This window comes from Urocitellus parryii, chromosome 6, assembly GCF_045843805.1.
Source record: "Urocitellus parryii isolate mUroPar1 chromosome 6, mUroPar1.hap1, whole genome shotgun sequence".
Classification (NCBI taxonomy): Eukaryota; Metazoa; Chordata; class Mammalia; order Rodentia; family Sciuridae; genus Urocitellus; species Urocitellus parryii.
In genome coordinates, this window is record NC_135536.1 from 31,791,914 (window position 1) to 31,810,256 (window position 18,343).

General features: G+C 39.0%; 1 protein-coding gene across 1 annotated transcript; it reads right to left on the bottom strand.

The window, feature by feature from the left end:
- Nucleotides 1-8,144: 8,144 nt before the first annotated feature.
- On the bottom strand, nucleotides 8,145-9,263 carry Or5au1 (olfactory receptor family 5 subfamily AU member 1). The gene has a single exon (XM_026414245.2). It carries the CDS (start codon nucleotides 9,078-9,080, stop codon nucleotides 8,145-8,147), a length of 936 nt encoding a protein of 311 aa, XP_026270030.1. The 5' UTR covers nucleotides 9,081-9,263.
- Between the last annotated feature and the right edge of the window lie 9,080 nt (nucleotides 9,264-18,343).

The following is an 18,343-nucleotide window of genomic DNA, read 5'->3' on the forward strand; positions in this document are numbered from 1 at the left end:
ACCCTAATTACAGAAACAAAGCCCCATTAGATAGTTCCGTGTTCTTAAAGGTTTCTATAGCAAAAGGAAAAGAACATCTTGCCCTGGTCATGACCCTTCTACTTGGCTTGGTTGTTTTACAGGATGAAGTCATAAAACAAAATGGAGTCACATTTGCTTCTACCATCACAATGGCATTTGCAGGTAAATGGATGGAGTTGGAGAATGTCATGCTAAGTGAAATAAGCCAATCCCCCCAAACCAAAAGCCAAATGTTTTCTCTGATATGTGGAGGCTGATCCATAATTGAGGGGGAGCAGGGAGGAATGGAGGAACTTTAGAGAGGGCAAAGGGAAAGAAGGGGAAAGGAGGGGGCCCAGGGGTAGGAAAGACAGTGGAATGAGATGGACATCATTACCCTAAGTACATGTATGAAGACATGAATGGTGTGACTCTACTTTGTGACAAAACAGAGACATGAAAAATAGTGCTCTATGGGTGTACAATGAATTGAAATGCATTCTGCTGTCATGTGTAACAAATTAGAATAAATAAATAAATTTTTAAAAATTTTTCTTGGGGGCTGGGGATGTGGCTCAAGCGGTAGCGCGCTCGCCTGGCATGTGTGCAGCCCGGGTTTGATCCTCAGCACCACATACAAACAAAGATGTGTCTGCCGAAAACTAAAAAATAAATATTAAAAAATTCTCTCTCTCTCTCCCTCTCTCTCTCATTCTCTCTCTCTTTTTTTTTTATTGTTGGTCGTTCAAAACATTACATCTAACTTGATATATCATATTTCACAGTTTTCATTCTCTCTTAAAAAAATTTTTTTTCTACTTTATAATTTCTCCAAAGTGATTCATTAATTCAGTCATGTAACTAGGGTATCCCTAGATCAATTAAGACTACATGTAGAAACACTTTGTTGAAGAGCATGCTAGCAGCAGTGTACAAAGGTGTAGGTGGAAAGGGTTTTCAAAAGGAGTTTAGCATGAGGGATGTTCTATATGCTGTTGCCAGAACAGTGTCTGCAGACACAGTCGTACATGCCTGGCCCAGCCTCTGCCCTAAAACTGTTCAGTGATGATGGTGAACTAGGCAGTGACTTTTGAAGGATTCTGAATGTCAAGTAAGGGGGGAATGATGTCTGACCTCCTGATATATGCCCAAACTGTACCTTCGGAGTCTGTCAGTAAGCTGGAAGAAGTAGATATCAAAGAACTATTTTTTTTTAACATTGATTGGTTCCAGTTGTTCATTCATTGACTGATCGTGGAATAGCCAATATAGTTCTGAAACAAGGTGTGATGGTTTAGATATAAGGTGCTCCCCAAAAGCTCATGTGGGAGACAACATAAGTTTAGAGATGAAATGATTGGGTTTAGCCTAATCATTGTATTGATTCCCCAATAGGGATTAATTGGGTGGTAACTGTAGGCAGGTAGAGTGTGGGTGGAAAAGGTAGTCATTGGGAGGGGGGCATGCCTTTGGGATACATATTTTGTTCTTGGTGTGTGGAGTTCTCTCTCTACTTCCTGGTACAAAGTCCTGAGCTGCTTTCCTCTGCCACACCCTTCTGCAGTGATGTTCTGCCTCATCTCAGACCAAAGCAGTGAACTCAACCATCCATGGACTGAGACCTCTGAAACCATGAGCCCTACAAAAATTTTTCTTCCTCTAAAATTGTGCTTGTCATGTCTTTTGGTCTCAATGGCAAAAAAGCAGACTAAAGCACAAAGTGACTGTGAAAATAGTAAATGATGAAGATGATAATACTGCAGAGAACATACACAACACGGTAAAAATGTGAGACAGATTATTGAAGGACTAGGGCAGTGTGCACTCACAACAAGAAGTCATGTTGGCTTACAGAGTCAAAGAAAGACTTCTAAGACAATAACTGTTAATGCACCAGATGGATTTGAAGGAAAAATTTTAAAAAGCCATCCTGCTAAACGCCTCCTACTCCCTAGAAGACCCACATACTGGTCCCTCCACTGTTCCTGATGTTTCTTCTTGCCTAAAAAATAAAATAAAATCTAGGGGGCTTGGGATATAGCTCAGTTGGTAGAGTGCTTGCCTCGAATGCCCAAGGCCCTGGGTTCAATCTCCAGCACCATAAAATAAATTAATAAATAAATAAGTAAATAAAATCCAGCACACTGAAGCTTCTTAGTAAAAATGTAGTCTAGCATTGTAGGCAGAGACAGAAGGCTGCTGCTGTTTGTTGTTGATGTTGTTTAACAGCAGATATAGGTGTGCTGGTGATGTCCCTGTCTGCTTAGTTACCCTGAACACATCCTAGTTTTCCTGCATTAATGGTATGTCATATGTTTTGGTTTGGTTTGATTTGGTTTGGTTTTTTTTGAGACCAGTCTTGCGATGTCACCCAGGCTGGCCTCAGACTCCAGAGCTCAAAGGATTTCCCTGCCTTGGCCTCCCAAGTAGCTGGGACAAAGGGTTGAGCTACTGCGCCAACCCTAGTATGTCATGTTTTTCTGTTAAATACTTATATGCAAATAAGTATATGTAAATAATTGCTTATTAGTAGTCTATACATTCAGAGTCAGGAATAATGGTGATACCTACCAACCACAGATTACCCACTGAAAATAGTAACATTTTTGCTTTTTTCCCTTGGTGCAAGGGATCAAACCCAAGGCCTCTCACATGCTGGGTAAGTGCTCTACCAAAGAGCTACATCTTCAGCCTCACCTTCGCTTGCTTGCTTTCCTTCTTCCACACCCCCGACCCTGTACTAAAGATTAAACTCAGATTGCTTAACCACTGAGCAACATCCCTAGTCCTTTTATTTTTTATTTAATTTTTATTTTTATTCTTATTTTTTATGTTTTACTTTGAGACAGGATCTCACTAAGTTGCTGAGGCTAGCTTCGAAATTGCAGTTCTCCTGCCTCAGTCTCCCAAGCTGCTGGCATTACAGGTATGCACCAACACACCAGCTCACCTTCAATTTCTGATAGTTTAAGATATACAAACTTCATTTAACATACAAAATAATTTAAAATATTGTATAAAATTATCTTCAGACTAAAGTGTAGGTGAAACATAAATGAAGTTCATATTTGACTTGAAGTCCTGTTGCCAAGGTATTACTGTTATGTATATGTAAATTTCTAAAATCTGGGGAAAAAAATCCCCAATCCCAAACATTCTAGTCCAAAGCTTTCATGATAATGAATATTTAACCTGTTGTAATCTAGTCAGTACAGAGAAATACAAATGGGTGAATCACTCAGCCACATCCCCAGTCCTTTTTATATTTTATTTAAAGACAGGATCTCGATAAGTTGTTCAGGGCCTATTAAACTGCTGAAGCCGGCTTTAAACCATCAGTCCTCTTGCCTCAGCCTCCTGAGGGGCATGTCTTTTGAAATAAGAAAAGATAAATTTAAATCCAACCTAGTAACAAAATAATGTATAGGCAAAACTTTTGGAAAACATTTAGAAGAAAACATAAGAGAATATTTTTATGACCTTATGGTTAAGAAGGATTCTTTTATTTAAAAATATTTTTTAGTTGTAGATGGACACAAGACATTTATTTGTTTGTTTGTTTATATGTGGTGCTGAGGATCAAACCCAGTTCTTCACACCTGCTAGGTAAGCACTCTGCCATTGAACTACAACCCCAGCCCTGGGAAGGATTCTTAAGACACATATTTTAAAACTCACAGTAGGTCTGGGCACCATGTGTACCTATAATCCCAGCAACTTCAGAGGCTGAGTCGGATCGCTAATTCAAGGGCAGCCTTGGCAACAGTAAGACCCTGTCTCAAAATAAAAAATAAAAAGGACTGGGGGTGTAGCTCAATAGTAGAGTACCCCTGGATTCAATCCTCAGTACTTCAATAAACGAACGAATAAATAGATAAATAAATAAATAAATTCACTGAGAATAAAATGATTGGAAAATATTCTGATATTAAAATTAAGACCTTCTTCTAACCAAGACATCATAGAATTTGCACAATTTTTCCCTCTGTGCCAGAGATCAAACCCAGAGTCTCTTGTGTGCTGGAGAGTGCTCTAGAACTGAGCTACCTCTCCAGACCTCACAGAAACAGTAAAAATAAATGACTGTGGTGGTTAATATCATGTGTTGACTTGAGTAAGTTACAAAATGCCCAGACAGCAGGTAAAACGGTGCTCCTAGTGAGTCTGTGAGGATGTTTCTGGAAGCTCAGTATTTGAATCAGTAGGCTGATCCTACTTCATGTAGGCAAGCATCCAATCCATCAAGGGCAGCAATAGTTCAAAAAGGTGGAGAAAGGGTGCATTCTCTCTTTCTTGAGCTGGCATATCCATCTTCTTGACATCAGAACTCTTATTGCTTGGGCCTTGGGGACTCCAGGACTTAACCACCATCCTTCTTAATTCTCAGGCCTTTAGACTTGGACTAACATATACTATTGACTTTTCTGGTTCTCAAGTTTGTGATGGCATGTTGTAGTACCTTTAAACCTTCATAATCATGCAAGCCAATTCCCACAATAAATATTCTCTTATATATTTATATGTATCCTATTGATTCTATTTTCTTGGAAAACTCTGACTCAATTACACTTTTAAAAGACAGATCAGGTGAAGATATCTGCCACACACTTAATCAAGAAAAGTTCAATTTCAGCATACGAAATATTATTTTAAACTAGAAACCAAAAAGAAAAAGACATGAATAAACACCCTATAAAAGCAAGAATGGCTCTCAGTGTATTGATAATATTGTCTCTGGATTGTGAATGTTTTCATTTTTGCTTAATCTTTATAATATAGGCAGATAGTTAATAGATAGGAAATTTAGACATATTAGAAGCATTGTAAGACAATATAGAAATATACATAGATAACATTTTAACCTGACAAAAAGAAAAACAAAATAAACTCCCCAAAAGAGGAAAGAGGAATCAAAAAGAAAAACTTAAAATTCATAAAATGAGAAACTGATAGTTTGCAGAAATGAGGAAAAAAATTTCGAAAGCAAAATATTAATGAAACTCTCTGTCCAGCGTTACCAAGGAAAGGAAAACAAACAAAAATAGGAAGAATGAATAATACAATCTCATAACATATACAAACAAAATAAATAACAGGAGTTAATATCTCTGAAAGAATTGCTATGTACCACACACTGTTTTAGACAGTATGTTATTTAATTTTCACAATTCCATACATAAAGTAAATTTTATTGTTATTCCCATTTCCCCAATGAAAATATCATAGCCAGAGAGGTAGAACTTCTCCAAGAAAGTCAGTAAGGACACAGCGGTGTGGGAATTCAGTGAGTCTAGTACTTGGGTGTATCTGTCAGTCCTTCCTCATCACTGCCTGTTTTCAGTCATCTCATGGAGTATTAGAGCCCAGAAGACCCTTACAAGCCACTGAATGTATTTTCCTTTTTATGGAAGAAAGTTTTTAAATTGTTCTAAAAAATGTAGTAAATGATCTGCAGGAAATTGGGGAAGCCAATATAGATGGTATTGACCTAGAAAGCAGGAACAAAATGTCTAAGAGAACATTATGTGCAACTCCATGGCAATAAATTTGAAAAGCTAGAGAAAGGAAACAATTCTACAGCAAAATGCACATAATCAAATTGATTTAATTAGGAGGGAAAGAACTAAAATAAGAACTAATAATCATATAAGATACTGGAAAAGTAATTAGAGATCTACCTTTTAAAAAGGCATCAATCTCAGATACTATTTTACAATTGACTATATATCTTTATTTTTGTATTTATTTTTTTTTCTGGTATAGGGATTGAATCCAGGGGCACTTTACCACTGAGTTACATCCCACCCCTTTCTAATTTTGAGACAAAGTCTTGCTAAATTGCCTAGGCTGCCCTCAAATTTGTAATCTTCCTGATTCAGCTTTTTGAGTGGCTGGGATTTCAGTCCATGCCACCATGCCTGGCCTGGAGTAATTTAAATAGGAAAGGAATATTTACAGCTGTCTCAAAATAAAAAATAAAAAGGGCTGGGGATGTAGTTCAGTTGTAGAGCACCCCATGGGTTCAATGCCCCAGTACCACAAAAGAAAGAAATAAGAAAGAAAGATTTGCTTTTCTAAAATGGTATATATGCTGGGTGCTGTGGCGCATGCCTGTAATCCTAGCAGCTTGCAAGGCTGAGACAGGAGAATCACAAGTTCAGGGCCATCCCCAGCAATTTAGGGGGGTCCTAGGCAAGTTAGGAGACCCTGTCTCAAAATTAAAAAAGGGCTAGGTTGTGACTCAGTGGTTATGCACCCCTGGGTTCACTCCCCAGCACCAATTTTATTAAAATAAAAATAAAATGATATATACTGGGGCTGGGGTTGTAGCTCAGTGGTAGAGCACTTGCCTAGCACATGTGAGGCCCTGGGTTCAATCCTCAGCACCACAAAGTAAATAAATAAATATATTTTTTTAAATTGTATTTACTAGCCAGACATGGTGGCCCATAACTGTAATCTGAGGCTGAGGCAGGAGGACTGCAAAATTCAAAGTTGGTCTCAGCAAAAGCAAGACACTCAGCAACTCAACGGGACCCTTTCTAAATAAAATACAAAATAAAGCTGGGGATGTAGCTCAGTGGTTGAGAACCCCTGACTTTAATCCTAGTACCAAAAAATAAAAATAAAAAATATAAAGGGGGCTGGGGTTTGGCTCAGCGGTAGAGCACTCATCTAGCATGTGCAAGGCCTTGGGTTCCATCCTCAGCACCACATAAAAAGAAATAAATAAAATAAAGGTACTGTGTCCAACTACAACTAAAACATAATTTTTTTAAAAAGGGTTGGGGATGTGGCTCAGTGGTTAAGCACCATTGGGTTCAATCTCTGGTACCCGCCCCACCAAAAAAAAAAAAAATGACATAATACTGTTGGGTGTGGTGGCCCACACCTGTAAGTCCAGTTACTCCAGAGGCTGAGACAGGAGATTCACAAGCAGGCCAGCCTTAGCAGGTTAAAAAAAGGGTTGGGGATGTGTCTCAGTGGTAAAGTGCCACTGGGTTCGATTACCAGTAATGAAAAATAAAAATTCCATATATGGCTGTTCAAAAATAAATAAATAAATAAATAATTCCACACTATAGGAAAAGAAGAAAAAAAACTCCAATTTTTTTTTCTAAAACTAGCTTGCTTTTAATATTAAAACATTATAAATATAACACAAAACAATCAATTTTATCTTTGAATACAGAGGCCAAGAGTCTAAATACACAAATCAAATCTAACAGTCTATTAAAATGAAATTATTTCATAATAAAAAAGAATGTCAAGATTCAAGAAAGGGGGGCTGGGGATGTGGCTCAAGCGGTAGCGCGCTCGCCTGGCATGCGTGCGGCCCGGGTTCGATCCTCAGCACCACATACCAACAAAGATGTTGTGTCCGCCGAGAACTAAAAAATAAATAAATATTTTAAAAAATTCTCTCTCTCTCTCTCTCTCTCTCTTTAAAAAAAAAAAAAGATTCAAGAAAGGTTTAACATTAAGAAATCTGTCTTCAATTCACCACAGAAACAAAAATAAAGTCCATATGGATTGTCAAGAGCTTTTAAAGAGGCATTTGATGAAAGCTAGTAGGGTTTTTGTTGTTGTTCTGTTTTTGTTTTTTAGTACCAGGATTAAACACAGGGGCACTTAACCACTGAGACACATCCCCAGCCCTTTTTATTTTTAATTTTGAGACAGAGTCTCCATAAATTGCTTTGGGCCTTGCTAAGTTGATGAGGGTGGCCTCGAAATTGGGATCCTCCTGTCTAGCCTCCCAAGCCTCTGGGATTACAGGCATGTACCACAGTGCCCGGCAAGGCAGTTTTTTATGAGGTGAAGATTGTAAAGAATAAGAAAGTTTTCCTCAAGGAGCCAATATCTTCCAGTTAGTTAAGGAATAACTTTATTATGAAGAGTACAAATGTCTATATTCATTTGTGATCTATATTCAGAAACCTTGAAATATAAAGGAAGCATCAGAACAAAAGCATAACTACATTTTGCCAGTGGGTCTAGTCGTGCAACAAACAGACAGTCCCTTCCCACTTAGTGTCTAAGACACCATCTATTCTTTCTGAGGCAGGTACTGTGCCCAGGAAGCACCACATACAGTAAGTTCCCTCTGCTTTCCGAAGACACGTGACAGTGAGTTGAGAAGATCATTCCATTGTTTTCCTGCTCCAAACCTTTCTTAAGGCCTCCTTTACATCCTTGTTCCTCAAAGAATAAATTAATGGGTTCAGCATCGGGATCACCACCGTGTAGATCACAGCAACTGTGCGGTCCTGGGTCAGCGAGTAGCTGGACCTGGGACGCAGGTACATAAAAAGTGTTGTGCCAAAGAAGAGGCAGACGGCAGTGAGGTGGGAAGCACAGGTGGAAAATGCCTTGAACCTGCCCTGGGCTGAGCTCATTCTCAGGATGGTGATGAGGATTAAGATGTAGGAGATCAAGATGGTGAGAGTGCAGCTCAAAAGGTTGAAACCTGCAAAAATGAAGAGCAGGATCTCACACAGTGAAGTGTCCACACAGGACAGGGACAGGATGGGTGGTCCATCACAGAAGAAGTGAGTGACCACGTGAGCACCACAGAATTTCAGACTGAAGATACAGCTTGTGTGGATAAGAGAATTAAGAAACCCGACACTGTAGGAGCCCACAATCAGAGAGGCACAGACCTCAGGAGACATGATGGTTGGGTAGAGCAGGGGGTTACAAATAGCGGCATAGCGGTCATAGGCCATGGCTGCAATGAGATAGCACTCGCTGGTGGCGAAACCCGCATAGAAGAACATCTGAGCCATGCAGCCCAGATAGGAGATCACCCTTCTCTTGACCAAAAAGTTCACCAGGGTCTGGGGGACAACTGTGGAGGAATAGCAGAAATCCAAAAAGGAAAGGCTCTTCAGGAGGGAGTACATGGGCGTGTGCAGGGTGGCACTCACATGGATCAGGAGGAACATGACCAAGTTCCCCAATAGAGTGATGGTGTAGATCCCCAGGAACACCACAAAGAGCAGCCTCTGGAGCTGGGGGTCACTGGTGAGACCCAAGAGCTCAAACTCAGTCCCTTGGCTCAGGTTTCTCCCTTCCATGTTTTTCTAGTGCTCTGAAGTGAGCGTGGGATTGTGCTCCAGGAAGCACCACAAGTGTGGGCACTACTGTAAGTGAGATTGAACGCCCAGGGGCTCTTACTGGGTTTAGTTCTGCCCGAAGGACCACCTTCTTGAGATTAGTCTTTCTGAAGAAATCTGACTTTGCAGATAGGACTCTGTCATAGATGGGGTCTTCTCTATGGGATTGGTTGTTTGGTTATATTAGTAGGCATTACTTGAGCAACAACAGAAAACTATAAAAGGAATATACACAATTTGGTCTCACAGAGATATTAAAAATGTCTGAATAATAAAACATTCACTCACCAAATATATATTCTCAGTTTTCTATATGCATAGCACTGTGTTCTCCCTATCAGAAATTCAAGAGTGCCTGAGCCCTGGAAGTTTGTATTCTAGAGATAGAGTATTTTATGTAAACAAAGGTTCTGGTGTCAAACTGTCAAGGTTCAAAGCTGGGGCTTTATCACTAGCTAAGTAGTTGTGTGAATTTGGAAATGTAAATTAACCTCCCCAAGTTTGCATTTTCTCATCTGTAAAACAGGAATCAACAGTACTTATCTCAAAATATTGTAAAAATTCAATGAGCCCTTGAACAAAGGGCATGTTGAGAAAGTCCAAAGAGTATTAGCTACCATTGTTCTTTTTGGGGAGATAGACCTAATACATAAATAAACATAATAAATGAGATAAAACAGCAACAAAATTTAGCAAGTAACCAACCACCAAACAATATAGACAAAGAAACATGTGCCAATCAAGAGTGACTGAGAGGGGCTGGGGATGTGGCTCAAGCGGTAGCGCGCTCGCCTGGCATGCGTGCAGCCCAGGTTCGATCCTCAGCACCACATACCAACAAAGATGTTGTGTCCGCCGAAAACTAAAATAAATAAATAAATAAATATTAACAAAAAAAGAGAGACTGAGAAGGATTTCAGAGGAGCTGAAGGTGGCTCGCTGGCTCAGCTCACAGGGCTGAGGATGTGGAGGAATGAGAGTGATGTAAAGAACAAGCTGAGATTGTGAATTCGGGAGCATCAACCAAGAGGAAATCACCACCCATTGTTCATGAAGGCACCAGTCATTCCCAGGGAATATAACTACCCTGGATGCAGAGGCTATTGAGACACAGGGAAGGATCAGCCCCTCTCCGAGACTAAAGCTCTGTCAAAATGCCTTTTCTGTTCAGAATGGACACAGCTGAACAAGCACCACTTAAGTATTATACTCTCCCTTGCTCCATTGGCTCCTCTTCCACTGTGTCCTGAATCACCTCTGGGTCCTGCAGTGGGTTAAATCCTCTTCTGTGAGGACCCTCAGTTGTAAAGACTTGAACACCAGAAAGCATGACTGGGAAAGACAGAGAAGGACAAAATTGAGCCACCTCTTCTGGCCCCGAGGATAATAAGTAAATAGCACACCTTGAAAGAAATTATGAGGATTCAGGAGGGGAAAGAGTTTTATTGAGCGAAGATTCTGGCAGCTGATACTTTATATAAATTCTAATATTGTAGAATGTGGCAGTACTAGATTTGGGATGCAAATACATTGGCCCTATTTGGTGTCTAAGGCCAACTCAGCAACAAGGTAAATTACAGGACTTCAGAGGAATGGACGGCAGAGCTCTCAGGGTAGAAATAACTTACAGGAACTTTAAGAAAATAATCAGATTGTCATTAAGAGTAGAGACCCAGATTCTCATCTTCTTTCCTCAATAGACTGTTTCAGTTTAGGCAACAATCCTGCAAGTATCTCTCTGTGCTGGGATGGAGTGATAGGAAAGGTTAGGGTAGTGTGCTGGGTAGTACAGCAGATAGCTGATCAGAGTCTCCAGATTTATTACTTGATTTAAATCTACTTTCTCTCCTCCCCTTTCCTCCCTCATCTCCTTGCTCCAATCTACACTAAATTCAAAATTCTTCAAACTATAGAATTAGTTATGGAAGAGATTATGGAGAAATTATTGTCTCTGACAGTTTTTCAAAGAATTCTGGAATAATCACTGTTTTCTGTTGACTGCACTTCATACCCGTGAGTGAAAGTAGGAATAAAACTTAAAGGTGGAGCTGAGGATATAGCTCAATTGGTAGAGTGCTTGCCTTGCATGCATAAAGCCCCAGGTTTAATCCCCAGCACCATACACACACACACACACACACACACACACACACACACACACAAATAAATAAATAAACACAACTTAAAGAAAAACTTATCATAAGGGAATAGATGGAGGAGTGAACTTTCTAGGAGTTAGGGCAAATGCCTGCAGCCAGCAATGCATGAGGAGTAGGCAGGGGACTTTATTTACCCCCGACTCCTTGATTTCCTCCCTGTGATAGCACAGTGAGAGAACATATGAAGGGCAAGCATCCAGGGAGTTTCTTTAAGCAACAATGATTCCAAAAAAATGATTATCAAACAATAAAGTGCCTTGCCCAAAGTTCACTTGAGGAACTTGTATGTGCAGGTTGCAGGTCTGCATTGCAGAGAATTTGATCCATCAAAATCTGGTGATTTGGAAACAGGTAGTCTCTGAACCACACGTTGAGAAAGACTAAACCAAGACTAAACTTGAAGGAGCAGACAAATCTTCCTAAACTGCAAATAAATATTCTTTCCTAACTTGCCAGAATTCTTTGGGTCCTGGGAAGTCAGACTGTGAGTAGGATGTCTTGGACTTTGTCTTTGCTCCAGAAGATCTATCAATAGTTAACAACTTTCAGACTCCTGATGGTAATCCAACACCAGAGAATTTCCTCCTCAGAATAGTCAAGATATTCTTAAACAAACCATGTAATTCCAGCCATGCACATGACATGGTAGTAGAGCTGTTGCTCTGGTACTCATAACACTTGCCTTCAGTGGAAGATCCATGAAGACAAAGCCAGACTCCTCGTGTGCACTGACTGAGCCTGGGGACCAGAGCCTACTACTGGCTTTAACCTCTCACGTGGTAAGAGTAGTATGGTGACCCCACACTCCCTGTGAGCTCCTCACAACTTATCTTGTGCTCACAGAGGACACCCTAGAGCCATCTTTTCCCTGGGGCAGCTCACAACTAAGAAGAAGGATGTGTTCATTGATGAGATTTTAGGAGGCAAATGAGGAAATGAGAATAATTGGCCCCTGGTAGACCCATTAAAGTGTTTGCAAAGTTAGTCTCTCCCAAGAGTCTTTGCCCCCATGGAATCAGGTGACTGAGAAAGTGGAAATGACAGGAATGGATCCACATCAAATCCCCCTAATGATAGGTTGTTAGCCTCAAAGAACTGCTGTATCTTAACTCTAAACTTAACTCCTTCATGAATATCAACCGTGTGCACTCTATACTGGAAAATCAAGTTTTTCTTTCTTCTATGACAGTTACTCAGTGTATATTTTTTGCCTTAGGTTAGACCCGAGGACCTTGTTTTTCAAGATTATAATAAAATCAGAGATATGCCATATAGTTCCCAAATATTAAGGAATTTTCTAGGGATCTTTCTTTCAGCTGTCAATTTCCTACTGAGTAACATGAGGCTTAGTGCTTTATTTTACTGTTTATATTTATGTGGTCAGAGAACATACTGTGTAAGACTTGAATGTTTTTCAATTCATTGAGACATGTTTTACAACCAGATCATGGTATATCTTAGTGAATGTTCAGGATTCCAGATTGACAGTTTCTTTTTCTTCAGTATGTTGTCTTCTTGCTTGTAGTACCACTTCCAACAGAAATCTGCGTCTTATTTCTCTCTATGGAACATAAAATTTTTCTCTGGCTGCCTCCTTCCTTCCTTCCTTTCTTTCTTTGTACTAGGGGTTGAACCCAGGGATTCTCTACCACTGAGCTACATACCCAGTCCTTAAATTTTTTTTTTTTTTTTAAGTTTTGAGATAGGGTCTCTCTAAGTTGCTGAGGCTAGCCTAAAACTTGCAATTCTTTTTTTATTAAATACTTTTTGTAGTTATTATACCTTTATTTTACTTTTTTTTATATTTAGTGCTGAGAATCCAACCCAGTGCCTCACACATATCAGGCAAGTGTGCTTCCGCTGAGTCCCAGCCCCAGCTCCAAACTTGCAGTTCTTTTGCCTAAGCCTCCTGAATTGCTGGGATTGCAGGTATGCACCACCTTGCCTGGCTGCTTTTAAGAGTTCCTCTTTTCATTGGTTTTGAACAATTTGACTACAGTATGTCCTTATGTAGTTTTTTTTCATGTGTCTTGTGCTTGGGGTTCATTCATCTTATTGGCTCTATGAGATATTGTTTTCATCAAATTTGAAAAGTTTTAGCTATTACTTGTTCAAATATTATTTTCTCATTCTCCCCTTCCCCTCACCTCAAGAACTCCAATTAATTAATTCAATTAATTTACATTGGGCCACTTGAAGTAGAAAAGAAACTGGAATCAAACTTCTAGTGATGAAAACTATAATATCATATACATTGGATGTGATTTAACAACAGATTAGACATTGCAGAAGGAAAAAAATGGTGAACTTGGAGGCATTAAACTATCCAAAATGATACTCAAAAAGAAGGAAAAATAAATAAAGCATTAGTGAGCTGTACTCCCACAGTAAGATTGATGGGTACAGGAACCCAGGATGTGCTTGCCACTGAGCAACATCCCCAGCCCTTTTTATGTTTTATTTTGAAACATGGTCTTACTAAGTTGATTAGGACCTTGCTAAATTGCTGAGACTGGCTTTGAACTTGCAATCCTCCTGCATCAGCCTCCCCAGCCACTGAGATTATAGGCATGCACCACCATGCCCAGCTTCCTATCTCTATACATGCCTAATAATCTTTGGATATTAGATGTTGTGAATTTACTGTATGTATCCTATTTGGTACTGAATATTTTTATGTTCTTATAAATACTGTGGAGAATGGTGACAGAGAAAGGGAGAGCAGTGTCTGAGATTGGGGTCTCTAATGATATCAGGACTGTAGCAAGCCTGGTGCCTGTGAATGTTCCTGTGCAACAGTGCAGGATGACTAGCTGCTGTGGTAATGCCCTGCATGTGGAGACTCTGCAGAAGAGTCTTATCAGCTTTGACCTTGATCTCAGACACATAGCTCCTGGGAATAGAGGAACTCTCTTGCTAGACAACCACAATGTTTCACCAGCTCTGTTACTTCTGATGCTTCCCAGTTAATAGTAACTTTAAACAATGGACTTTCTTGAGCAATACACAAAGATCCTAACATTGCACATTGCAACTGTGGATTACAACTGCAGAAAAGATGTTTTTAGCCCTGTAACTTTGTGAGTACAAAGAGTAATGCTTGCATAGTCTTTAACCTGATAATGAGACATATATAAATAAAGATTGCTGGTGAACTCTTTAGATCTGCTTCTCCATCAGAGAGCAGCACTACATCTGATCCCAGCTATTTACCTTCAAAATCTGCATCTGTGAGTCTTTATTTTCTAATCTCCATGTTTGTGTTGCCAAACATGTTATGCCAAGCAACTGTTGATGGGTACAGAAATGAGGTGTTTTCTTATCAGCTTCAACCTCACTGCAACCTGAAAGATTAGCCACTCTGGTCACAGCAAAATACTTTTTCTTCTAGGATGCAATTAGAATTTTCTGGTACAATTAGAATTCTTTAATACTTTTCAGTCTTGCTTTTATAATTTTTAAGGCAAGTCCACAACAGTGCTCAATCTAGGGATAATTATTCCCCACTGCTTAAGGAAGACCTTCCCAAACACTCTACCAAACCATGAACTGTGAATTTTTCCAATATGGTTGATGGGAACCGGAACTCTACTTGACCCTTTGTAAGCACTAGACACTGTTTTCTCCCATTCTTTTTAGACTGTTTCTTCTTTGTCCTAGGGTGGTTGCTTCATATGATGTATCCATCACTACTCTGATGAATAGTTGAGCCAGAGCCCTTTGTAGGCTTTCTCTCTGTGGAGAGGCTTTTTGTAATATGCATGGAAGTCTGTAGGTCTCCTTAGATTCTCAGTTCCTCTTCAACTCAGGAGGTATTCCAGGCTTCTCCTCAGTTCCCCCTTCTTGCTCTGTGATCTGGAAACTCTCCAAAGGCAGTTCATTGGGGAAACTCTCAAACTCATTCATTTGTTTCTCACCTCTCAGGGATCATTGTCTTTCATTGCGTTGTATATCTAATGTCTTTAAAATTGTTTCATGTATTTATTTTATTTTTGATGTTGTTATAGGCCAGGCTATGTGGGCAATGACTAAACAGACTCCATTTTACCCTGAGACTCCATGTCATGTAAGAAATGCTTCTCCCATGGGAAAACACCCCACTTCTGTACCCATCAACAGTTGCTTGGCATAGTATGTTTGGCAACACAAAATGGCAATTCTTATGCAATATAAAATTATTCTCTTTTTTGTTCCCATTTTTCTTGGACAATGTACCCTGTCAGATAATGATTGTCTAGGTGTTAGTAACCATTCTTTAATTTGTACTCAACTAGGGTCATTTTGACCCACTTCCCCTTCTTCTTATGATTTTAGATCTCATGATGTTTGTTTATGGTCTTGAATCCTAACAACAGCCACTTATGATTAATGAACTGACACGCTTTACTTGTGGTATAAAAGGTGTACTCTAATCCCTAGAGGGAGTTGAAGGGTGTAGACTTGCAGCCTGCCCCTTGGCCTGCCAGCTGGTGAATAAATGTTCTGTCTCCTGCTTAAAGATTGGCTCAGTGATTTATTGCAATCTCATCATAACATTTTAGGCATGAGGGTAAATTTTATTCTTACTATTCCATTTTGGTCAGAAGTCAAAGTCTATATGGGAAAATTAGACTCTATAGGGCTGGGATTGTGGCTCAGTGGTAGACAGCTTACCTAGCATGTATGAGGCTCTGGGTTCGATTCTCAGCACTGCATATAAATAAATAAATGTCCATTGACAACTAAAAAAAGTTAGACTATAATTTCTGCAAATTGTGGAGTGCTTAGCATAGTCTCCTCTAGCTCGTGGTTTTTGTGTCTGCTTGTCATCTTCACTGATCCAACAGGAAATCACATATCTTCTTTCTAACCATACACACCACTCTCACACAAAGCATTCAGGTACAGACTTCACTAAAGATTTTTGAGAGAGATAAAAGAGAGGTACTGTCCTTGTGACTTTCTTCAGTGAGTGGAATGCTGCATGAGTGGCCTTGGTAAATTACAGAGGCTAGCTGTTTCTCTCTTTGAGCTCTGAGCCATTGTGTGGAAAAAAAAAAAAAAAAAGATCTGGTTATTCTGCTGAAGAAATCATATGGAGAGAGAGGTAAGTTAGGCCCCAGGACTTCAGCTACACAAGCTGAAGTATGTGAGTAAAGCCATATTGAACCTTCCAGTCCCAGTAAAGGCTAGCAATAACTGCAGCCACATGAGTATTTCTAGGTGAAACTGGCATTAGAAGTACCCAACTGAGCCTAGTCAAGATTGCAGATAAGTGAGCAAATATGTGGTTACTTTAAAACACTATAGGGTGATTTCTTTTTTACATACTTACTTATTGGCAATACTGGGGATGGAACCCAGGGGCACTTTAACACTGAAATATACCCCCAGTCATTTTATTTTTTTATTTCAAGATAAGATCTTGCTATGTTGCCCAAACTACCTTCAAACTTGTGATCTTCCTGCCTAGATCTCCCTAGCTACTGGGATTACAAGTGTGCACCACCATTCCCAGCTAAGGTGTCTGGTTAAGCAGCAATAAATAATAGAAATGTTTATTACAGGGATCATTATTTTATAGCTATTATTAAATTCAGTCTTGTGTGTGTGTGTGTGTGTGTGTGTGTGTGTGTGTGTGCTGGGGATTGAACCCAGGGCCTTGTGCATACAAGATAAGCACTCTATCAACTGAGCAATATCCCCAGCCCGAACTTCAGTCTTATTGTCAACTAAATGAGGTAGGTACTAATATCATCCACATTTCACAGGTGAGGAAAATGAATATTCAGAAGTTAATAAACTTTCTAGATGTTACCTAGCTAATAAGTGGTTAAGAAAAAGAATTTGAAAACAGTCTGATCTAAAATTGTACTGCCTATTTTAAAGATACTTCTCAGGGAGAATTTGAATTATAACTGAGAATTAAAATTTTTACTTCCTTGACCATATCAATTAGGCAGCAACAGTTCTTCTCCCTTTCTCTTATCTCAGAATTTTATTATTATTTTTTTAATCAGTGATTCACAAAATATGTTCCTAGGTGACCATGAATTTTTTAAAAATGAAAGTTATGGTTTTTAGGAATCAATCATGCATAATTCTTTAGATTTTAACTTCTATGTGAATCTAAAAGTTACTTACTGGTAATCTACATGAAATATTAAGGAGTACTAAAATTTGTGATGGCTATGGTTATTTTTTTAAAAGGTAGTATTTTTTCTAATGTTTGAGAATTTCTATCTTTCCTCAAACAAAAGCTAATCAGGTGTCCCAATATTCAAAGTAACAGAATGAAAGCTTCTCTTGATTTCTTCCCTCACAGTGAAACATGTAGTCCCTGTGCAATTTATAAGGACCCCTTTGAATAGTTTGAATAACTCTACTTTAAAAATTTACTGTTTCTTATTAGTAAAGGAGCCACTAGAAGGTAACAAATATATTAACCATTGAAAAGTTACAATGACCAAGAAAATGAATTTGTATCAAAATATTACTGACAGATCAAATTATCCCCCTACCTCAAAGAAAGGAAGATGGGGGAAATTCTGAGATTGGAAAAGCTAAAAGAAAAAACTAAGTTAAATAAGAAGATAAAATTTCAGGTGGGCATGGTTTTAATACCTGTACACCCAGACTGAGGCAGGAGGATAGCAAGTTCCAGGCCAGCTGAGGCAGGAGGATAGAGAAAGAAAGAAAGAAAGAAAGAAAGAAAGAAAGAAAGAAAGAAAGAAAGAAAGAAAGAAAGAAAGAAAGAAAGAAAGAAAGAAAGAAAGAAAGAAAGAAAGAAAGAAAGAAAGAAAGAAAGAAAGAAAGAAAGAAAGAAAGAAAGAAAGAAAGAAAGAAAGAAAGAAGAAAGAAAGAAAGGAGAGAGAGAAAGAGAAAGAGAGAAAGAGAAAGAGAGAGAGAAAGAGAGAGAAAAAGAAAGAAACAAACAAACAAAGAAAATTTCACTCCCTTAAAAATTATCTGTAGGAAAATAATAATAAGATGATCCAATAAATAATCAATGATGATATTCTGGTTTAAATCATGAATGTCTCCCAAAGTCTCATGTGATGAAAATTTGGTTCAACTCTGTTCAGA